We start from the raw sequence: 25115 nt of genomic DNA, 5'->3' as shown, positions 1-25115 counted from the left end.
GTATCATCTGCCTTTTTCTGTGTTCTTGGATAATCCTTCAGGAATCTGTGGCTGGTAAAAAATCTCTCTACATTAACTTTGCATAAGTTAATAAAATTTGAGACCAAAAATGCCACAAAATATCACCCAGACTTTGAAGTTTCTAAATGTGCAATGCTACTGATTTTCTTAACTTTTCTGACTTCAGACATCCTGTTTTAAATTTCTCCATTGTGCGAATCGAACAAACAAGCTATTTCCATGCTGTTTTCTTCTTCTTTGCAGCAAATATTTCCTATTAGAAGAAGAAGAAGAGTTGGTTCTTATATGCCACTTTTCCCTACCCGAAGGAGGCTCAAAGCGGCTTACAGTCGCCTTCCCATTCCTCTCCCCACAACAGACACCCTGTGGGGTGGGTGAGGCTGAGAGAGCCCTGATATCACTGCCCGGTCAGAACAGTTTTATCAGCACCGTGGCGAGCCCAAGGTCACCCAGCTGGTTGCATGTGGGGGAGCGCAGAATCGAACCTGGCATGCCAGATTAGAAGTCCGCATTCCTAACCACTACACCAAACTGGCTCATTTATGCAGGTTAAATTTATGCAGGTTTTAAATCTCATTCTCCTATCATTGGGTATAACTGGCAAACAATGTATGTAGCATAAAACAGGTGTCAAAACAACATAAAACAAACACATTGGTGATACCTGGAAATAAAATAGATGGAACAAAAAAATAGGAACACTCAAAGTAAAAACCAGGGAACATGGTTGTTAGTATATCTAACTCTCAAGCTGGTCAAGTCTATGGATACTCTAATCTGGAAAAGGGAGCCAAGAACAGACAAAACAAACCTTATTTCTAATTTGAAAAATTCCTTAGGATTACAAAAAAAAATCTCGAATATAAAGAAAGTATACTGAAATAATTGACGCTGTGCCTACAACTTAAAAAAAATACCCTCAGTGTCAGTTGCTAGGCAGCCATAAAAGTATTACCATCTGTGACGCTGTACTTTTAAAAGCTTGGAAATGCTATATAAACAGCTAAATGATTGTCAAGGGTTAATTTTTCACAGAAATTGAGGGCCTTGAGTGGCATGTTGCTCCAAGCAATCTGATTGGTTAGTATCAGCTATGCAGAGATATATTTTAGATCTGAATGCTGAGGAGGAGAATTCATTTTGAATTCAGCCCGGACTGAGATTAGTTTTAACGCAGACAGGAAAACTGGGGGAAGTTGATAAGGATGAGTGGGTAGTTAAGCAGAGACAAAAGAGAAGGAATAGATTTTCTAGTGAGGGAAGGATTCCGCTCCCCAGTCAAACAGGGAATTAGCTCTGAAGAGTGAAGAAATTCCTCGTCTGATGGTTTGAAAGTATACACTCAAATAAAGTGTACTTGAGTGTTTGGGAAAACATTGGAATAAAAGCCTTTCAAGGTTAGTATTTAAAGTTATTGTGAACAACGTAAGAAACTCTAATTAGGCTGAAATATAAGAACTAAAATATATGCATGAACTGATTTTATCTCAAAGTCATCTATATTTTACTCCTGATTTCACCTGACCTTTCCACTCTATCTTGAATCAATTATCTTGTTAATTGGAAATATAAAAACTTGTCAAATGTCATTTAAGTCATATAAGTTAAAGGGGGATCTCCCATACCTTCTCTCAAGTTCCTGAGCTATGCAAAGAGACAAAATATCATACTGTGACTGATTATGCATGGTGGTGGCCACATCGGGCTGCCACCCTTTTCTGGCAGTGGGGCAGCATGCTGCACCGCTTCCTGTGCATCAACAGGGGAAAGTTTTCCCAGCCAGACACGGTCCACCCCAGCTTTTCATGTGCACACATGAAACCAGTGCAGAAAGGTTCTTTTATACCTTGCTGCAGCAGTGGCTGGGGGGGGGGGGGGTTCACTTCACAAAGGTGGGATAGTATCACAGCACTATTCCATCGCAGGAGTGAAGAAAAAAACACCCCATTCTGCTCCATGGCTTTGTGAAGCACCGTGGAGCCAAACGGGGCATTGTGTGTCCCTGCTGGAATACAGTAGGTCGGGGAGGAGCTGGGCTTAGAAGGCCTGACTCTTTCCTGTATGCATGGGCCCAGCCTGGCATGGCTGCTGATGGCACCTGTGTTACAAAAAGGAATGCTGAAAAATCAGCATTTCGGTAATGTGGGGCATCAGAGGCCTTAAAGCAGGCCAGGGCTGGGAGGGGGCTGGGTTGACAATGACATTGTGCATCAGCAGGAATTTGCCTCACTGCCATGTGAGCTCTGGCCTGGCTTATCCCTCCCATGCATAATCAGTCTGTGTGCATAATGGAACATCCAGAACTATTCAGGAAAGAAGAAAACAGATAACTAGGGTGGCTTATAGGAAACAACTATAGGAATTAAAAGCATATGTCCAGCCCATAGGCTATTGCAAAACAATATGCTATGCGCCATGTGAGCTAACAGACCGACGCGTTTCGGCCCTTCTCCAAAGATCTGGTTTTAACACACACCAGTTCTTAACACATATAAAATATCTACAGCAGCCAATAAAACTAGGCTGAAAACTAAATATCTTCATTCATTAAGTGACTCTGATACTTTACAGCTCTTCCTTCGAAGCCTTTATTGGCTATAGGAGCTTTTAATTTCTATGAGTTCTTTTAAAAAAATTGTGCACAATAAAAGTAATATAATGTTAACAACAATACAGACATTCAACCTTTGTGGGTCCTAACTGTTACCAGTTGGGTTTCTGTTGTTGTTGTTCCAGTTCTAGTCTCCCCCCCCCCCCCGCCCCCACTTTTGTTTTTAGCAAAGGGAAAAAGCCTAAAGGCAGTGTGGCAGCTAAAAACAGGTTGGCTGGTGGCTTGGAAGCAGGCAGGGAAAGGAACAATGAACTATTGGGGAGGAAGAAATGAGATCCCCCCCCCCAAAAAAGAAAGTCATTGTGAGTCCTCTATTTACACACCCCTAATTTCAAACGGAAACTGCAGGGTTCTGCTTGGTTGAAAAACCCCAGAGTAATTTTGCAGAAACCAAAATCACTTTTCATAGAAATTCCATAAAGCTCACATTGAAATGTACAGAATGGCAAAAGTTTTATGCAAAGACAGGAAGTTTTATGCAAAGACCTTAGGGGGCCTAACACTGGTCGCTCTGTTTGTGAGGCCACAGGGACAGCCTAAATCGTGGGCAGTACAAGAGAGAGCCAAGCTTGAATCCTGCAACTAGCTACACAAAAACACCCTTGAGATGTAAGGATATATACTCATTTTTGTGGCAGGTCTTTCAAGACGAATGGCACCTCTTTTGGTATTTTGTTCAGCATGTGAACAGACATTGCCAAAAATACAGCAATTCACCAATACTGTTACTTCGTAAGGACAGTGAGCCTCTAAGTGGCTGTCCTGTAACTTCTTCTCATCAGTTGAAATGGAGACTGATAGATATTATTTGGCAACCCACAAGAACTAGACAATACAACAAACACTTTGGATCAATTCACAATAAACAATTTGATCATCTTGACTGAAAAAAATATGTTCACAATGCCTTATCTTTATATTTAAACATCTTATATGCACACTTCTCATGCTTCAGAAATTTGTTAATTAAAAGAAAAACACCCAAATGCATTTTTCTTTTGCTTGAAAATAAAATTAAACCAAATGCCATCGAATTAGTAATGTAGCTGACACAAACCTAATGTATGAAACTATTTTTTCCTAAAATTTGCAAAAACAGTAGCATATACAATGATAAAACAATGGAGGAAAACACCTACGGTATATATAAAAAAGCGGAGATAACATGTGAAATACAAATGTCAACTGAGTAATATTTCATCCTGCTTCTTGATGATACAGTACTTGATGATCCAGGATGAAACCACTGGGTGAATTTCTGGGAAGATAGTGACATCTCAAGGACAGTTTGAGAAATGCAGATCTTAAATTTTGGCTTGATTTTGTAGCTCTGCTGTCCATTGCTTGATTTCATTGATTCCTGTCCATCTGATACCTGTCTTTGCTTAAGGAATGCTTGCTGAATACGGCTGATTTTTACAGGCTTTTCCTGGGACCTGTGCGGGTTCCAAAATATTTGTAATCCTCTGCAAGCTGTTCAATTCACCAGTGTCCAGGGATGCATCTGTAATTACAGTAGCGCTACTATGCGTACATTGAAACTGTTCAATGGGGGATAATTCTTGTATTTTTTTCCTCTTGGAAACATGTAAATAACTGTGGTGGGGAACCAGTTTTCGGCATGTCCAAAGACTTGGGCACGTCTACTGGGAGTTCTGCCTCTAAAAAAACGAATAGTTAACTTCATGCAACATCATCCCTTATTCCCTCCATTTTTAAAATAGTTAGTTATGGCACCGAGTTGCACAATATCAAAAATGCCCTCTTAGGTTCCAGAATTAGCTGTTCTATGTTTCAGATCCCAATACATAGACTCCTAGCGCTACAGGCCATCTAGTCCAACCCACTGTTCAATGCAGGATCAGCCTAAAGCATCCAGGATAAGTATCTGTCCAGCTGCTGCTTGAATACTCTCAGTGATGAGGAGTTCACCACCTCCTTAAGCAGCCAATTCCACTCCTCAACTGCTCTGATTGTGAATTCCTCCCCCCCCCCCGATATCTAGCCGATATCATTTTTCCACATAGTTTAAACTCATTACTGTGGGTCCTATCCTCTGCTGCCAGGTCTAGATGAGCTGTACTTGGGATCTCGGTTTTCTATACTATGATCAAATAATGGATGAAATGCATCCAATCCATGCTAGTGATACTATTTCTTATTTTTAAAAAATCACAAGGAAACCTCTGATTCCTCCCCTCTGTTTCTCAGTTAAACACTGAGAAGCTATTTTTAATATCTCTGTGTTCTCCTTTTTTGTAAAGAAGACACATTTTTCCGACTGTAAAACAGCATTCTACACACACAAACACACATAATTCACAGTGTGCTATAACTATCAACAAGTAACCTATTCCATGAAACTTTAGGATTTGTACAAAACCTTTTGACAAAAGGAGGGGAAAACAGATTAGAAATGGAAAGGAAATATCCCTCATGTTCTTCATTTACTCTCGATCTTAATTTATAATGCAGATGTTTTAACTGGAAAGTTTCAAAGTGTTTCTACGGTGCTTCAGTTCAAACTGGAGTGGTTGGTCCATTCAGAGCACTTTCTGCTTCCCTAGAATTGGCTGTGACGCTGGAATCTTCCTCCAACCTCACATCCTTCTCATCCTCTTGAACCAGGATGCAGACATCCTTCGTAGTAGAGTTTGCATCCTCTTCTTCATTGTGAATATTAACCTTTTGTTCTTGGAATTTGTTTTTTAGCAGTTGTCCGTTCTGGGCAGGATACACACTAACAATTGTATCGTAAAGAAACTGGTAATCTTCCTAAACAGAGAGAAAGAAAGCATGACTTTAAAGGGTTATATACCTCTCATACAAGAGTGAATTTTGCATAAGGAAATAGGGAAAGGGGAGAACCAGAAAAGATGAAAATTTTAAAGAACACAGAAATGGGTGAGAAGATAGCAAGAACTGGTGGGCTGGCCTTGTCAGGCGACTTCTACCAGTTGTTTATTTAGATAACTCAACTGGGACACCAGAGGAGCTTCCTGCTGAGTTCTAGATCAGGGGTAGAAACTGCGGCCCTCCAGATGTCCATGGACTATAATTCCCATGAGCTCATGGGAATTGTAGTTCATGGACATCTGGAGGGCCGCAGTTTGACTACCCCTGTTCTAGATGATTGCTGGATTCTTTGGAGAGTCATCAGACACTCCTCTGTAGGAATATTGCCAATAACAATAGCATACAAAAACAATTTATAAGAATTTCTGTCCAGACTGTATCTGGGCATGCCATCAAATCCCAACCGACTTTTGGCGACCCCAGCAAGGGGCTTTCAAGATGTGAGAAGCAGTGGTGGCTTGCCATTGCTTTCCTCTGCAGAGTCTTCCTCAGCAGACTCCTTTCAAAGCACTGATCCTGCTTAGCTTCCAAGATCTGATGAGAACTGGCTGCCAGAGGAGTCAAACTATGGCCCTCCAGATGTCCATGGACTACAATGCTGGAAGGGGCTCATGGGAATTGTAGTCTATGGACATCTGGAGGGCTGCAGTTTGACTACCCCTGGCTATGCAATACTGTCTTCCCCTCCCCATGCGATATCTGCTATTCATACAATTAACAAAAGGATATAAAAAGTGCTGAAAAGATTCACTGGAATTTCCAGAAGTCTCTGGCTGCACTGAATCAAGAAGTGTAGACATTTGTATTGGTTGAGCATTTTTTGAATACTATGATTTTTACTGCTTAATAAAAATTGTCTAAAGAAAGAATGATCAAGAATGGCAGGCAAGCTTTGGTTTTGCAGCTTGTTCCATACAGTAGCCAACTAGATTGCCTGCATAAGGCCTAAAGCCAGAATCCAGAGGTCAAATCCTCCACCGTTGTTGGCTCCAGCACAAGTATTCAGAGTATTATTGCCTCAGAAGATGGAGTTTTATAGGAACATAGGGTTGGAAGGGGCCATACAGGCCATCTAGCTCAATCCCCTACTCAATGAAAGACCAGCCTAAAGTATCCATGATAAATATCTGTCCAGATGCTGTTTGAAAATGCCAATAAGGGGGAGCTCACCACCTCCTTCAGCAGCCAATTCTACTGCTGAACTACTTTGACTGTGAATTTTTTGTATATGATATCTAGCTGATATTGTTCTACATGTAATTTAAGCCTATTACTGTTGATCCTATCCTCTGGAGTCAACAGGAACCATTCTCTGTCTTCTTCCAAGTGAAAACCTTTGAAATATATTAATGAGAGCGATCATGTCCCCTCTTGACCTCCTCTTCTCTAGGCTGAACATTCCCAAGTCCGTCAGCCTTTCCTTATAGATCTTGGTTCCCAGGTCATCTTCGTCACTCTCCTTGGCACCGTCTCAATTTTGTCCACATCGTTTTTGAAGTGAAACCTCCAGAACTGCACACAGTACTCCAAATGTGGTCTGACCAATGCGGTATCCAGTGGGACTATGACATCTTGCGATTAAAATGTGATACCTTTGGTGACAAAGCCCAAGACAGCATTCGCCTTCTTTACTGCTGCACCCCACTGTCTGCTTATATTTGGCTTACAGTCTACAAAGACCTCAAAATCTCATTCACACACGCTGCTACTCAGAGCTAGTTGAGTGGTGCTTTGGGTCCCAATCTATTTATGTTCTATCAAGTTATCAAAGCTAATAGCCATTAATAGTTCTATTCTTCATTAATTTATCTAATCTCCCTTTAAACTGATTCAATTACTTTATTTTGATTTGATTGCTGCATTGTCAGTGTTTTAAGTTATTGGAAGGAACTATAGTGAGACTCTCAGGCCAGGAAGATCGGGTCCTTTCCGATATAGGCCCATAGGCCAGGTATCCCCAGTAGTTCCCCCCTCCGCCCCCGGGTGTGTGTGGCGATGGCTTCTATTATAGGGTGGGGGAGGTTTTTTAGATTGTTTTAAAATGTTGTTGTGGGTTTTAATTTGTTGTACACTGCCATCAGCCATCTGGGTCTGGGAATGGCAGTTAACAAATTTAAATATAAATAAATATACATGATCACTACAGAACAAGTGTTCCAAAGGAAGTATCAGGGTTTACTTACAAAAGTGGACACCATTCCGGGCCTGGCTTTACGAAGAGATTTCACAACTTGGAAAACATCTATTACATCTTCTGTTTCTGCACTGTCCAAGAGATTCAGCAAGGCACACACTATTCCTGTTCGTTGGGAGCCATCACTACAAAAAAACATTCCAGGATCAGCAGTTCTAGTTGATAGCATCACTATGACAGCGAGTCTCAATGACCCATCGGATTTTCTATAGGTTTGATTTTTTATAGGTTTATTCCAGGTTCTGCCCTTGATGTACAAACCTACTCTGGCAACCTTCTGGGTGTAGAAACTATACACCAGAATGTGACGCCAATATTGTTGCAAGAGTGGGACGGTAGAGGCACTCTCCCCTGGACAGAAAGGGTCACAAAATGAACATCAATAGTCATAAAATATATTGACAGATGTAAAGTACTGTTAGATTTCATCATTTTTTAATTTTTGGTACAAAATAAATAATCATGTTTTCAAGATGCTAGAAAGAATTCAAGATATCAACTAGCTCAGAAGCTTAGTGAGGGCACTGGCCCAGATATAGTTACATGCCCCTAAGAGAAGCCATATTAGATCAGGCCAATAGCCCAACGAGTCCAACACTCTGTCACAAAGTGGCCAAAACCCAGGTGTCATCAGGAGGCCAGAACTCCCAAAACCCTCATGGTGTTCTCCCCGAACACCAAGAATATAAAGCATCAGTGCCTGAGTCAGAGTGTTCTAACTGTAACTTGTGGTTAATAACCACTGATGCAACTTCCGTTCCATATATTTATCTAATCTGTTCTTGAATCTGCCTATGCTTGTAGCTCCCTCCACTTCCTGTGGAAGTGAATTCCATGTGCTAATTACTCTTTAGGTCTTCAGGCATCCTCTAATTACTCTTTACGTCTTCAAGTGCCTCTGGCTCAGTTGGTCTTGAGATATGGGCTTGGATGCCATCAATATGCTGATGACACCTAGCTCTACATCCTAATGGACAGCTGCCCAGACTCACTGCCGGAGACATTTGCCAGTTGCTTAGAAGCAGCAGTGGTCTGGATCAAGCAGAGCCGTCTGAAATTCAATCCCTCCAAGATGGAGATCCTGTGGCTAGGTTGGAAAGGACCAGGAAAGGAAGCATGTTTGCCTTGCCTAGATGATGAACAGCTAACAGCTGCACTAACCACTAGGAATTTAGAGGCGATTCTTGATTCTGCCTCTACTGAGGCTCAGGTCACTAAAGTACCTCAGTTGGCATATTACCATCTTCACCAGGCTAAGCTACTAGCACCCTACCTGGTTCCAAAACACCTTGCCACAGTGATCCATGCAACGGTCACTGCCAGGTTAGATTTCTGTAACTCACTCTGACCTATAATGCTCGGGGGGGGGGGGCTTCCAATGCCCCATGGCAAGGGAACGCTGATTTTTTTGTCGGGACTTCCAGGTCCAGATCCTTCCCCAACTACAGTGTCCCAGCAGGGACAGAAAATGCCCCAATCGGCTTCATGGAGCTGAAGAGCCGATTTATCTGACAAGTGAAAATGACAACAGAAATACTGTTAACTGCCCACCATTTGTTTACTTGGCCTTGGTACAGAATGGGGAAAGTTCAAAGCACAAAAGAATGAAGTTGTCTCAGTTCTACAAATGTCTGTTTATGGAGCAACACAATGGGAGGCACCTCATAGCAATGATGCCAGTTTTGGTGGGGAAAACCAGTTCAGATCAAATGAAGCCTAAAACACATTGGTACTTACTGGCAGTGAACAACGAGTGGGACATTCTTGTTGTACACATTTGCTTCCGTTGATATAAGTGGTTTTGGAAGCTTCTGTCTGAGACTCTGAATCATGGAAATTAAGTCTTGAGGAGATTCTGGGTGACCAAAGGCTTTCCATTTGTGATACTGATACTGAAACACTTCTCGGGTTTCTTTCCTCTGCAAGAAACAGAGGATTATAGAGCCCTTCAATCAAAATTCCACAACTCATATTAAAAGTTAATAGAATGAATAAACATTTAAAAAGTAGCAAAAGACTGTCCCAAAGCTTGACAACTTTAAGTGCTTCTCAGTCATCACTTTCCCCTTTATGTAACATTGATAAGTAAAATACCCAACCCAAAAAGTAGAAATACCTTTTTACCTTCACATGTGTTACATCAAAGAGATTAATGGTATAGCCAGAAGAACAGTTGGTTTCTTTCAGTTCAACAGTGATATTATCATAGGTCTGTTTTCCTTCTCCCCAGTACTGTGCACATAGTTCCTAATAGTGAATAAAGACTAAATTAGTGATTTCACACACAAACACACAGAGACCCCGCCTCAAAAGGCAAATGCAAAATCAACCATGAGTTTAACAATAATATAATAAAAATAGCAACCGACCAGTGCAGTTTATTAACACTTCCCCTCTTCCCTAAAGACTGCTCTATGAGAAGCTTCATAGGATGACATCTAATGGACCCATTATGCACGGGGGTTTTAGCGCACATTCGGGGTGGAATGGCGGCGACTAAAATCACGGATAACGCACGGAGCCGGCTGCAACCGGCTGCAGCTTCGGTGCATGCCGCCGAAAAAGCCGCGTCAGTGAAACGCGGAAGAAAGCGCAGCTTCCGGGTGAGCGGGGCGCAACCAGAAGCGGCGCCCGGATCGGCGCGTGCATAATCGGTTACTCTGGGTTTTGCCGCCGTCGCGCCCCGCCCCGTGCATAACCGGTATGCGTCGCGTCTTCCCCCTCCGCGTTTTCCACGTGACCCGAAATCGCCGTTTCGGCGGCCGTGCATAATGGGCCATGCTGAGGCAGTTTTCTTTTCAGGCTCAGTCAATCTCAGGCTTATCTGCACTGGGCTTTTAAAGCTCGTTGGGCTCTGTTAACAAAAAGCCATCTGGACTTGACTCCAATTTCCACTTAGATCCTGGTCGGGGTTTTCTCCCATCTTCACAGCTGTAGCTATTCGCCGGCATATCCAAGAATGGATTTTCTCTGATTCAAAGTGGAAATGTGGGCCCACAGCAGCCTCTTTGAGGCGCAGATACCTTTGCCCATTTTGGACTCACTTCCCCACCCACACATCCACCACAGACACTGTGCTTTGGTCTCTGCAGCAACAGAGACCTTTCCTTTCTGGTGCTGCCTAAAAGTCCTCTTTAAGAAATGTGAGAAGCGCTCATGCAAGAAACAGGTAAACATCAGCCCAAACATGCTTCATGGGGCGGGGGGGGGGGGAGAAAGAGAATTGGTTTGCTTGGCAATTTGTTTCTTAAAGTGAGGATGAGACATTGGGGGGGGGGAGTGAAAGAAAACACCAGTAAAGTGTTTCCCTCTCCCCCTGCCACTTCCCTCTCCCCCTGCCACATTTTTAAAATAAAGAGTTAAGTATTATGTGTCCCCTTAGCTTTATACAAGCATTGAAGTGCAAAAGGCAAACCCTGGAATTGAAAGCCCTGCTCCTGCTGGAAATCAACCAGCATACCAATTAACAGCTCAAACAATGTTGTCTGGAGCTTCAAGCAACCCCCGCCCTCCCTCACATACACTCTTGCTAAAAGGTACCTACAGATTCTGGTATGTGGGCCCAGGTTCAGATCAATCAGAATTTGGCAGGATCAAGAGCGGGGAAAAATTGTGATTGTAGACAGTACCCTGAAATGTCTGCTTTGGAGACTTTCTGATCCACTATCCTTAGATGCCCCAGGATGATCACTAATCTATTTTAATTTGAAGCAACAATCCTATCTCAGAATACCCCTTTCCTTTTCTTTGAATAGAAGAAGAAGAGTTGGTTCTTATATGCTGCTTTTCTCTACCTGAAGGAGTCTCAAAGCGGTTTACATCCTCCTTCCCTTCCTTCTCCCCACAACAGACACCTACGCGGTAGGTGAGTCTGAGAGAGCCCTGATATCACTGCTCGGTCAGAACAGGTTTATCAGTGCTGTGGCGAGCCCAAGGTCACCCAGCTGGCTGCATGTGGGGGAGCACGGAATCAAACCCAGCTCACCACATTAGAAGTCCGCACTCCTAACCACTACACCAAGCTGTGAAGCAGGCATTTTAACATCTTGTTTTTACATATTTTATTAGTATTTACATTGCTGGCTGCCGTGAGTTCCCCTAAGGCAGAAAGATGACTAATAAATATTTGAAATCAAGAACCAAACAAACAAACAATAGAAAGTGCCTGATGGCTTGATAGATTACTGTAAAGGAACTCAGTACTGAAGGCAGGAAGGCTCAGGCAGGATTGTTCAGGAGTGCTGAATCAGCATCAGCATCAGGAAGGACAAGCTAAAGAGTTGTGTGTGGATTTCAGATGCCATATAGGTGAGGAACAGTAATGATTATTCTCCACATATTTTATAATATTCTATAAAATTGAGACTTTATTATATTCGGTGGGCCGACTGACCCATAACATCTACAGGTGCCCCCCCAGACTGAGGGACCGAACCTACTGAGGGATTGTCAAGTTATTGTTGAAGTGCCATTCTAATTGTTCCAGTTGATGTGTTGTTGTTATTGTTATACTGTTATATTGATTTTGATAGTGTTCTATATGAATGTTCAAAATGTTTTATGTAAACTGCCCAGAGCCATAGGGAAGGGCGGTATAAAAATATTAATTAATTAATTAATATACCACTAGTTTATATATAATATGCATTCTATTATACATATACTCTTGGCACACAGCACAATGGTCTTGTGAAGGCACCATATACCACCTAGTGATTTGAGGTCTATTAACAATTGGTGTTTCTCCACTGTTGGATAACAACAGTAACACTTCGAGTTTTATTATGCATACAATATCTGAGTCTGATATCCAGAAAAGATAGTGAGGCCTCTGGCTTAAGAAATTACTGAGAAAATGTCGGAGCTATGCTCCTAACAAAAGAGGTACATATTTCACTGAATTATCTGCAGACACTGACTAATCTGTAGGAAATACCTTCTTCTACTTAAATGGCACTCAAAAGCTGCAATCATGTGTATCCTTACATGTAAGCATTACCCACTGGACAAAGTAAAATTTACTTAATACACATACACGTAGGGGAATCACATTTCTAACAGTTTTATGGCAGAAATAAGTTTCATGGTTGGAAATGAGACCAACCATGGAAATTTTTTAGAATCTAAATTTTAATATTTTCCTGCAGAATACACCACATAACAATAGAAACAGAGAGCCATCATGGAGACTCACGTGAGCGCCGTCTTTCAGTTCAGTCAACATAACAATAACTTTCACTTTTCTCTGGTAGATCACAGACCAGAAGTCACTAATAGTTTCCTGCAATGGCCCTTGTGTCGCTATCATTGCATTTTGAAGCCAGTAGCCCTAGGGGAAAAAATCTGAAATCATTCCAAGGAATTCATTCCTCTAGACTTCATGAATATGGAAACAATGACTTTATATGGCTGATGTTTCTCCTACAATACATAATCTAAGAATACAAAAATCCCATCAAACACAGTGGACTGACCTTTGGCTCCCCAAAATCAGCACAAGGAGTGGGCATAGAGTTGGCATAATGAGCTATTGCATGAAAGCCTCAACCAGGGCTTTTACAGCCTTGGCCCTGGCCTGGTAGAATGTTGTACCAAATGAGACCAGAGCCCTGCAGGACTTTAATCTTTTCCACTGGGCTTGCAAGATGGAGATGCTCCTCCAAGCCCATGGTTAAGGCATGAAACAACATCTGAAATTGATGGCCTCCCGGCCAGAAATCCACCAAAACCATACTCTCTCTAAAGTGCTTTATATTACCCACAACTACCTACTCCCATGAAAGATAGAGTATTTTTTGTTTTAATGTTTAATAATTGATCAATTCAACTTAAATGCCTGTTTTTGAATTTTAACTTTATTAATGTAATTTTATCTTGATGTAATCCACCCTGAGTCCACAGAGAGAGGGCAGAAAACAAATCCAAATATAAATAAATAAATAAATAAATAAATAAATAAATAAATACATACATACATACATACATACATACATACATACATACATACATACATACATATAAACAGCAACAGTAGGATTACCATATTTGGAAAGCAAAAAGGCAGATGTATTTCCCAACAGACTACTTCAAAGAAGTGATCTCTATGACAAATCTCATTTTAAATAAGTATCCTTACTATTTAAGTTTTGATAACTGCCACTAACTAGGAATATTCCTAGTTTTCCAACACCAAAAGAGGACATTTCCATCTGTTTTTTTAAAGAGCCCCAAAGAAAACAGGCACACACACAAAGACATGTCTTCTAAAAGGAGGCTATCTGGTAACTCTAAGCAACACATATGCCTTTAGCTAACAGTACTTCTCAAAAGAAAAGGTGACATTCATAGAGATAGTGAAAAAAACTTTCAGATGGCATATGCAGAAGACGATGCTTTTATTGATCTAAAAATCTACAGTCTCCTTGTTCTATGAATATAAAAAATTGTGCAAATAACGATCCTCCTTCCACCAATAAGGATCTATTGGAAATGTGGGAGAAGAATACAACCTGTTACTCAAAAGACAGATAAGTTATCCAGACACCTACACTTATATAGGAAGCATTGATATACTTGTCGGACTCCTCACAGTCACTGTCCTCATCTGAAGAGACATTGGATTCAAGTTCACTCTCCCTCTTCCCCTCCTCTTCATGTTTGAATAATACTCTGTTATAGTCATCTGCACAGAAAAAATAAACAAATCATGTCTTAACACAGTGATTCCTAATGGGGGCTATATGGCACACCTGGGGGGGGGTGATCTCAAAGTCTGGGGGGGGGGGAATCAATTCTCCCTCCGCCCATTCCCAATATATCTATCCATCCCTATGACCTTCACTCTAGGATTAAATTAATTATCCTGGCTCTAATTCATCATCACTTCTACAATCACCTAAATGCAAGCATTCTGTTCCTCTAGACTTCCCTCCCTCCCACTCTATTGGATGTGTGTTTGGTTGGATGAATGCTAAAATCATATACAGTCCCTGAGGTTGCCTGTGTAGGTTCGGCTTCATTTGGCATGGGCAAGATGAGAGGCAGAAAATCTCAGCCTCAGAGATCCGTGCCATAGTCCAGTGGTCCCCAATCCCCGGGCCGCGGCCCAGTGCTGGGCCGAGAAGGCCTCGGCACTGGGCTGTGGCTCTCTCCCCCTGCCCCCCGCAGCAAGAAGCTCACCAGGCTGCAAGCAAATCGGCCACCGAAGCAGCCGATTAGCTTGCGGCCTGGCAAGCTTCTTACTGCGGTGGGGGAGAGGGAAGCGCAGCAGGGCCGCAAACGTGCACATGAGGCAGTTTCGCGCATGCGTACATGCAAGAGCGGCAGCACATGCGAGCTTGCACCCCCGCCGGGAGCGCAAATGCTCATGCATGGCAGTTTCACGCATGTGCAGAGCTGCCATGCATGTGCGTTTGCGCCCCCACCGGGAGCGCAAACACGCATACACAAAACTGCTGAACGTGCACGTTTGCGGCCCCGCCAAGTCTGCACATGCGCGTTTGCACGGGGGCTGCCACACATGCGTGGGCCCCCGGATCGTTCTCTCTCCACACCGCTTGGCAGCGGTCCGCAACAAAAAAGGTTGCGGACCGCTGCCGTAGGCGGCACACTCTCTGGTCTTCTGGCATCCCATTAAGGGACAGATAAATCAATCAAAATTAAATAATAATTTCCTAAGCATTGAAATAAAGGGCAGTTGAGTCATTCTAATGTGTTGTGCTGGTGAACTAAGAGAACAAGTTTGGTGGAGAAATTCAATGGCAGAGCATGTCACAAGTATTCTCTAATGTCAGTTTGCAAAATATACATGAAAATATGCACAAAATATACATGAACTTTCCAAAATATACACAAAAAGCCCTTTCTACAAAAGCATACTCTTATCTGCACATCTCAGACAGATTAGTACTTTTCTTGAATCCTCAGAAAAAAATCAGTATATGCTGCTTGCAGCGGGTTGTGTGTGTTTATGTGCGTTTCTCAAATACTCACATGGAATAACTGTGCTTCGGTTTTTACTTTTATTTTCCTCTCTGTTGCCAGCTCTCTGTGTCTGCCAGTTCTTATATGAAGGCATCCTCTAAAGAATGACAGACATGGGAATACTTTGCAAATAAAGTGTCCTTATTAAGAGCAGGGATGCTATCAAATTTCTCATCCCAGCGAACTTCAACTCAAACCTCCCTCATTCAGTTTTGCAAAACAAATCTGTCTTTATTTCCATGCCCTTTTCTGTTTACCTCTCCTGATGGTTTTTCTTGTTAAAATTGACACACTTAAAATTATTCCATTTTAAAAAGATCTGTTCCACTTAATTTTTCTGGTAAGGGTTTGGAGGAGGAGCTCGTCTCATGGTTTAAGTGCCACTCAGCGCTTAACACCCACTCAGGGCGGATGTCCTGCCCCTGAGTGCCTCCTCCTCCAACCAGCTTGCCTGTCTGTCCAGTGGCCACCCAATCACCTTCCACCCCCACTCCTTCTACTTCTCTCCAAAGCTCAGAGGCTGCAGATCCCTGCCATATGAGAGCTGCCCCTGCTGGTGAGTTCCCTGCAGTCTGCAGCCTTTCCAGGTCCTGGGGAGAGTGAGAGGCCATCTGCAGAGTTTTTCCACCACCCCAATCTAACACCCGTTGTATTCCTGAATGCAAAGGGCTTTGTCCCTAGTACATATAAAACATACAAAACAGGTATATAACATACAAGGAGCACCAAGGACAAAAAGGGGTCAGCTCATAATGACATCATAAAAATGAAGGAAAAGCAAAAGGGCAGATTTGTAAAATGCTAATCAAGCAAAGCCCTGAAGCCCAATCTCAACAGATCTTGGAAACTATGCAGACTGGATGTGAGACCACCAAGGAATATTTGGATGGAAGATCCCCCCCCCAAGGAATACCAGGGTGGTGACAAGCAGTGGCAAATCACCTCTGCACACCTCTTGCTTTGACAGCCCTAAGGGATTGCCATAAGTTGACTAACAAAAGCGAAAAAAGAGGATGTACTAATACATCCTTTATTTTACACAGGGCTCTTAAAATGCTGCATGTTGCTTCTGGTCTAGCTAATTTCTCCTTGGCAAATCTAAACACTGGGGCAAGTCAATTAAATAAATGTACCTAGTTAAGAGGCTAGGAATGTCTAGTCTTAAACCTAAACAAGGAATATTAGATATCCTTTAAAGTCATGCCAAAAAACAAGGAATCTACCTGGAATTCTGCTTCCAAAAGAGAAGGTTCATTGAGAGTATAATTTGTCTTCAAGTTATTAAGGTAGTTGTGCAGTTCTGGGATGCTGACTTCTGTCTCCCCATACTGGACATACTCAACCAAAGCTTGATGGATCAAGATGTACTGTGTCTAATGTTCCCCAACATTCCAGATTGTATGGATTATAAAAGAAAATGTTCAGTTAGAGTACTATATATAATATAAAGGACTACAACATATGAATTGACATACATACATATTTACATCCTGGGTAAGATTACTGTCACAAACATGTTTACTCAGACAAAAGGCCCAAAGAGTTCAGTGGGATTTATTGGCAAGTCAGTATGTACATAACTGTTTATTTTAAGTCACTTGGGAGTAAATACTACTGAACTCAGTGGGACTTACTTTTGAGTAAATGGGCATAGGATCTCACTGCACATCAAGAAATCTTCCCTAAGTTCATGAAACATAAGGGCTGTTTATCTCTATACAATTTGGTCTATACATTTTTCACTGTTTCACAGCTAAATAGCTGGGTGATCAAAGAATCAAAGAAAAATGTGGAGAACCTGGGAATGTGATTTTTTAAACAGCTCTCAGAGCCTCCAAGGACAGAAAGAACTAATTAATATAATGCATTTAGCTGCTGAATGCCTAAACAGATCAAATAAAGGGCATCAATGTGAGAGTGAGTTTAGATCCATTTCCACAAACAAGATATTCACTGAAGACGAGAACACCCTTCTCGTTTATACCACTCACGTAAACAGACAACATGCATGAGCTCTTAAAATCACAGGCTTAGGTCACAGGGATAGTCCGCACGCTGTTTTACCATCTTCACCAAGCAAGGTTTCTAGTGCCCCCAGGCTGTCTGGCCACAGTGATCCATGCAACGGTCACCTCTAGACTGGACTTCTGTAACTCGGTCTACGCTGGCCTACCCTTGTCCTTGTCCTGGAAACTCCAGCTAGTGCAGAATGCAGCTGTTAGGGTCCTCATCGGGACACCTTGGAGTGTCCATATCCAGCCTGTGCTAAGTTGGTTACCAGTTTCAGCCTGGATCAGATTCAACTGGATCAGATTCTGACCGTTAAGGCCATCCACAGCTTGGGCTCTACCTATCTAAGGGACCGCGTGTCTACTTATGCCCCCTGTAGGGCACTTCCCTGTGTGGTGCTAATCTCTTGGGGTCCCTGGCCCTAAGGAAGTATGCCTTGCCTCAACCCGGGCCAGGGATTTTTCAGTCATGGCCCTGACCTGGTGGAATGAGGTTCCAGGAAAGCTGAGGGTTCTGATGGAGCTATCATAGTTCTAAAGGGCCTGTAATATGGAGTTCTTCTGCCAGGTCTTTGGTTGAGGCCAGGATTAAGATCATGACCTATGGTCATGTCAACCCCTTCAAATGGCCAATGATGTGCCTGGACAGGTTTTAATGGGCTTATACGGAGTGTAAACACCTTGAGTCCATGGACAATGGCAGGCTAAAATATAATAAACAAACAAATAAACAGTAGAAATGTAATGAAAATGATTTTAACTATTATTGTAAACCACCTTGAACCATGAGGAAAGGTGAGAGCTCCATATTTTTAAATAACCCAGATCAACAAAAACGAGGGTGCTTATCTGCCTTAGCATATTATAGATCATTATGCAATAGGGGGGGGTGGAGGTTCAAAGTCCGAGTGCTTTTCTCTATTTTCTGGGTTAAATTTCCCGGTGCTTTACCAGATGAAGCACTAGCAAAGCTCTTGCAATCATGTATCATGAGGGTGAATGACATCTTTCATAAGTGCCTTTTAGAAATCCTGTATGACATTATTATCACTTCACTAGTCTATAAATAAAGCTCTGGGAATATACCTCCACTTGAACCATGAGACATCGCTGCCGCCGTAACTTTGCAACATAACCATAAACATCCACTCTTCCTTCAGTCTCCAATCCCTCCAGCATGGCATCAATTCCAATGTATGTTCCAGTGCGTCCAACACCAGCGCTGACAAGATGGTAAAAACAGACAACCGTCAGTCAAATCACATGTGTTCAAGATAGTTGATAGGTTCAATTAACAACACTACATTTCAGGCAATTCAAGTCAAAGGAACCTCAGTCTTTCCATGATATGTCTACAGGTAAGACCATGACCTCTCAATGCATTTGAAAATAGTTGGCTTTTCTTTGTGTGCATTCATTTAACTAGCAAGAGAAACAAATGTCATGAAAATCAACAGACTCTGCTTTCAGTTTGTAAGCAGCTCTCAGTTAGAAGAGATTAGGGGAAGAATTTGCTTCCATTATAATCTTACCTGCAATGAACCACTATTGGGCCACTAAAAAAATTGCTCAAAGCATTAACTCGGCGGCGTAGCTTGAGAAGAAGATGTGGGTCATCAGGGACACCGTGATCAGGCCAGCTGGTAAACTGAATGTGGGTCACATCTCTTGTAGCTGATTTTTCTCTTCTCTGGATGAAGAAGATATACAGGTATGTGTATGTGAATGTTTATTATTCTGCATTGTCAAGGGGCAATGGTTTGTTTCCAGTAAGGGATTCAAAGGCAATAAGTAAACAAATGGCAAAGGAAAAGACAGCTTTTAATGCAATCTCTCTAGAAATCCAGAAAAAGGAAAAAATAGAAGATGGTTAGTGGAAGATATATGCTTACACCCCATCAGTTTGTTGGGATTCTGGAAACAACTATGGGCTGGCTAGCCCCAATTCATCGGATCCCAAAAGTTAAGCAGTAGCAGCCCTATTAATTTGGATGGAAGACCACCAAGGAAGACCAGGGCAGCTATGAAGAGGCAGGCAATGGCAAACCCCCTTTGAATGTCTCTTGCCTTGAAAACCCTACAAAGCTTCAACTTACTGGCAAAAAAAGATCCCTGGGACCGGGCAAGTGGTCCAGTGCTGGTCTGTGGTTCAACCTGGACAAGGTCCATTGTCAGGGTCAGTCCCTGGAGTCTTTATTCATTTTAGGGTACATGATTTCACCTGGTTATGTGTTTACCCATAAATCACTTGCAAAGGGAATCACCAAGGGCCACCAAGGTCTTGTTGAGTATCCAATATGGATCGTAATGCTAACCTCTCTTTGATCTTGTACCAGGTGCATGAGGTCAACATATAAGTTGCTCACTCCCAAGTGCAATAACATAGTCATAATAATGATAAGTATCAGAGAAAAAACCTCTTCAACTTGTGAGGGGTATTCAGGAATGGCATACAAGGCACAGGATGCAGACTCTGTGGTACATCAAATCTAAGTCCTTACGGTTTCATCTTCTTCAGTGAAATTACCTATTGCCATTCCAAAATGAAAGTCAAAATAGGCTACCTATCAGAAGATGATTCACATGGCAGAACCAACAGTGTTGACAAGAAGAACAGAAAGAATGAAGGATGCCTTCCACACCTCCGTTTTTTAATTGCTTCTGTTATATGGACACCACATTAGATGATATCAGCCTATGTCCTATCACTCCACAAGCAAAGTCTGATGCCTTCCTCTAACTTTAATGACTCTTCCTCCACAAGAAAAGTCACTAAATTTGGTGCGAGTCTCCTTAGGTTGGAGAATAGCTCCTTTGACTGAATAGCTCCTTTGACTGGAAGGAGGTTGGATACCACCTTCTCTCGATATTTCTTTAATCTCTATGACTCATTGTATTCCCTTAGCAGGACTTCTGTTTATTTGATGTTAAGAGAGCCAGTTGTGAGCTAAGAAATCCATGGTTCAAGTCTCAAGTCATCTATGAACGTACTAACTTTCCATAACTGTTGCAAGGATTACTTAGAAAATATATGGGAAATCTAAGAAAATGATATTTTTACTTACATTCATGATATGCAGCTTCCGAATGATGTAGTCAGGACACACTTTGCAGTCACTTATCTTCACAACGATGTCGCCATATGAGGCAGTCTCATCCTCCATGGAAGGCCAGTATTTGGCACATTTGTTCTGTAGAAATACAAAGGTCATCATACCAAGCAGAGAACAAATAAAGCCAATAGAGTGGATGGGGTTACCAACAGGTAGCTACAGGTTGGTTTCTGGCATTCATCTTAGTTCTTCATCTTCAAATCCCTGCTCTGCAATGAAGCTCACAGGGTGAATTTGGGCTAGTCACCCTGTCTCAGTCTAACCTCTCTCACAGTGCTGTTGTAAGGATAAAAATGGGAAAGATGGAAAAGTTCTCCATCTAGGTCAGCCTTTCTCAACCTTTTTACCATTAAGAAACCCCTGAAACATTCTTCAAGATTTGAGAAACCTCAGAAGTGGTCCAATTGTGCAGAATATGGTTGGAAAATATAGCTGTGTATACAGGCACCAGGGCCCCTCTAGTTCCTACCCTCTCCTAGTACATCATTGACCATTTGATGGGGTCAACATGACCATATATTGTCATATCACCTGATAGATGTTTAACAATTTTTTAAAAATATATGAAAAATTAATTAACTCCTACCCATTTGGGAAACCCTTCCAGGGCCTTTAAGAAACTTCAGGGTTTCATGAAACCCTGGTTGGAAAAACCTGATCTAGGTAGAAACAAGAGTTGGTTTTCATACCTCACTTTTCACTACCCTAAGGAGTCTCGAAGCAGCTTACAATGGCCTTCCCTTCCTCTTCCCACAATAGACACCCTATGAGGTAGGTGGGGATGAGAGAACCCTAACATAACTGCTCTGCAACAACAGTCCTAATAGAACTGTGACTAGCCGAAGATTTTCCATCTGGCTGCATGTGGAGAAGTGGGGAATCAAACCAGATTCTCAAGATTAGAAGCCACCACTTTAATTATATGATGGAGGGAACTTGTCTTGGCAGTAGCCAAGTAGTACTTGCAAGTAGTACTTACAAAAAGGATCTAGAGATCTTAGGAGACCATATATGGAATATATATGTCAGCAGCATGATACAGTAGCTAAAAAAGGCAAATGCAGATTTGGGATGAATCAACAGTAGTTGAACAAAAGGAATTCCATCTAAACATCTGGAAGAAGTTCCTGACAGTTAGATCGGTTTCTTAGTGGAACAGGCTTCCTCGGGAGGTACTGGGTTCTCCTTCTTTGGAGTTTACTTGACCACTGATGAAGACCCTCTGGATTGAAACATGTTTGGTCTATGGCAATACCATGTTCAAATGCTGAGACTGCATGTGCAATATTTTGCAGTCATTCTTATGTTTTAAGATTTTATTATTTTTATTTGCTTAATGTGCACTTAATAATAAATCTTTGTATAGTAATCCTTAACACTATTTTGCTCCCTTATATTTGGGAAACAGCCTCCTGAGAGGAGACTGTCCGAGGCCCTGTCCGTCCAAGTCCACCCTGATTGGCCCTCCCCCTCCAGCTCCCACCCTCCCTCCTTGCCTGCTAGAAGCCTTGTGTCTGCGGCCACCATTGTTGCCCACGAGGAGAGAGGCAGCGACAGGGCTTTGCAGCCCACAGGTATGCTCCTGCTAGGAGGGAGCCGGGGGCGGGGGAGTTTGCAGCCTCCTTGCGGGCTGCAAAGCCCTATTGCTGCTGGCTGGGAGGGGGCTTTCCACTCCCTTTAGCCTGCTTTGTGGGCCAAAGAAAGCTACAGCCACCCTCTCATGCCCTCCTGCCTGCTGCCCCTTTCAAAGCCCATTTTTAAAATGGGCTTTGATACTAGTCTTTATATATTTGTGTATGTGTGTGTGTTGCAAGACCAACTGCAGGACCAGGAAATAGCTACAAGCTAAACCATGGCATATTGCTGACCTCTTCCTTGATAAGAGCAAAAAACTACATTCCCTATAGCTCCAATGGAATTCTAGGTAACTGCCTGGAAGAACTAGTTGAAAAGAGGTATGTAAAATCATGAGGCCTAAGGAAAGTACTTTACAGTCACCACGCCAATATGCTCTGCTTTTATCTCACCCTGTTTCCTTCTTCACAGCGAGTCACCATGACAATAATTGTTGCCTTTTGCTCCCAGATCATTCTCCAGAAATCATCTGTTGTCTCTTCTTTGGGACCTAGTGGAAGTAATGAAAGAAGAGCCCTGCTAGATAAGACCAGTGATCCTTTGTGATGGATAGTTTCAAGTTTTGCCTTCTAGAACCCTTAGACATTCACCTATAAACAGTGGATTAGAATTTTAAAAGAAAAAAAAAGAGAGGAATTTGGCAGTTTAACTGATTTTATTTATTTTTATTTATTCATTTAACTTATATACTGCAGCTCCCAGACCTGCTGTCTTGTGGCAGCTCACAATGCACAAAACATCATCTTAGGGTTGCCAGCTTCCAAGTGAGGCACAAAACCTACACCAAAACATGAGCTAGCACCCATTGCATTACATTTTCAACGGGCTTTTTTACTTGTACAATAATAATAATGCAAATACAGAGAAGTCCATATAAACATTGACCAGAAACCTGTACTTGTACTGGATAGCCATATTGGTCTGAAGCAACAGAACAAAAATTGGACCCAGTGGCACCTTTAAAACTATCAAAGTTTTATTCCAGGCTTTTGTGTGCACACATACTTCTTTAGAAATGGAAGTTACCAGACCGTATATAGGGTGAGGAGCAAATTGGCATATAACATAATGAAGATATTTAACTCATATAAGGCCCACACAGGAATAACAAGCACAATTTATATGGTCACCATTAATTTGGATTTAATTCTGGAAGGCAACATAGTAAAACAAATAAATATATCAATACTGGAGTTTGAGGTGTAAATATACCCTCCATAACTGTGGGATGCTGGGAGTAATTAACTGAGATCTTGTTGTTACACTTCATCTATCTCCTCTCAAGCTCCTCTCAACCTCCATGCTTGGTCTTAAAGGTGCAAGTGGGTGCAAATTTTGTTCTGATAGAGTCTGTGGTTGTTGGGTTATGGTGGCAGAAGGGTTAGGAGATCTGCTGGTTAGGTAGGGAGTTCATTAGGTGCTATTCTTGTCAAAACCACTTAAAAGGGGGAGAGTCTATTTGCTCTGTGTTATAAAGTTTTGGTTTCTGGTGCCTGCAGAACAGTAAAAGTCTTTCTGTTTCATGTTGTAAGTCTGAATCAGACAAATAAGACACATGTTTTGTACTGTTACATTTCCTCAGGCCCCAGCTCTCCGACGTTACTGTGTCACTGAGGGGCTGGAGAAAAGCAAAACAAAGAAACAGCCAAGACACACCCACCACTGAAATAAACCTGTTTCTTAGTTGCTTTCTTCAAGACTAGTGTGTCTTCAAGCCTATAACTCCCCCATAACCCACCATGTGAATGTTGGGTGGTACCCTGTGTCCAAGCTTTGTCCTTATTGAAATTAAGATGTGCAAAAACATCAATTACAAAAACAAAAGTATAGACCAAAAAAAGTTTGTAGAATGTGAAATTTAAGTCCCTAGTTTGTAGGCCTGGAGACAGGGTGTCTTTATACCCTTCTCACCCAGCATTCCATTTCCCACAATAGCCAATCACATGCTCCAGAAGGCCTGAGAGCAAGGCATAGATGTCAAAGCTCCTCACAGCAACTGTGTTCAGAAACACGCTGTCCACAGAGAGGTTCATTTAGTAAGGATAAACACACTTGTTCTCTGCTAACATTCAAAGAGCCTTGTTTTGTTCCTTTTGGGGTTCCTTTCAAAAGCACCTGACAGGGTAATGTTATGTTAATGCTACAATTGTTTTTAAGGTTTGTTTTTGAAATTGATTTATTTTAGTGATGGTCTCCAGCCTCTAGCTCATTTTGGCTGCATTTTACTGCACCTTTTGCAGTGTTATGACATTCTTCTTGAGAGGGGGCAATTTCTTAAATTATTTCAAGTTTTAAAGTCTGGATTATCATTGATGTGCTCCATTCAAGGTAAGAATTTTTGATAGAGCAATCTTGTATAGAATTACTCCAATTTAACTTCATTAGTTCAATAGAGAGCTCTGCAAAAGGTTGCATACTAAGGCACTGATTTCAATATTAAAGAGTTAAGCATGTCATTAACTCTCTCCAACTAAAATTACTGGTACCCCAAACTGCAGAACTCTGGCTGGACCATGCCTTCACTGTTTCGCCCAATAACAATTTGGAATAGACAAGAAAGGGCATCACCTATGCAAACAGAGTAAAAATATATAACTGGACATAATTAGATTTTTCCCAAGTATAGCTTATTGCTTGGTGTCATTATCATCATTAATTTGTTCCCATATGATGTCGAAACCACACAAGGTAAG

The 25115-nt window shown here is 41.9% G+C and overlaps 1 protein-coding gene across 1 annotated transcript in view; it reads right to left on the bottom strand.

Annotated features, from left to right (window-relative positions):
- Positions 1-3525: 3525 nt before the first annotated feature.
- Positions 3526-25115, bottom strand: part of PTPRC (protein tyrosine phosphatase receptor type C) — a 118288-nt gene continuing 96698 nt past the window's right edge. Inside the window, exons 20-31 of the mRNA XM_077332738.1 lie at positions 22815-22912; positions 20740-20865; positions 19207-19364; positions 18761-18896; positions 16889-17038; positions 15675-15762; positions 14231-14364; positions 12877-13011; positions 9807-9929; positions 9420-9601; positions 7672-7807; positions 3526-5407 (exon numbers count right to left, since the gene is read on the bottom strand). Coding sequence (XP_077188853.1) covers positions 5153-5407; positions 7672-7807; positions 9420-9601; positions 9807-9929; positions 12877-13011; positions 14231-14364; positions 15675-15762; positions 16889-17038; positions 18761-18896; positions 19207-19364; positions 20740-20865; positions 22815-22912 — 1721 coding nt within the window. The 3' untranslated portion in view covers positions 3526-5152. The remainder of the gene's footprint in view (positions 5408-7671; positions 7808-9419; positions 9602-9806; positions 9930-12876; positions 13012-14230; positions 14365-15674; positions 15763-16888; positions 17039-18760; positions 18897-19206; positions 19365-20739; positions 20866-22814; positions 22913-25115) is intronic.

This window comes from Paroedura picta, chromosome 4, assembly GCF_049243985.1.
Source record: "Paroedura picta isolate Pp20150507F chromosome 4, Ppicta_v3.0, whole genome shotgun sequence".
Taxonomy (NCBI): Eukaryota; Metazoa; Chordata; class Lepidosauria; order Squamata; family Gekkonidae; genus Paroedura; species Paroedura picta.
This window is presented reverse-complemented; position numbering and strand designations above follow the sequence as displayed.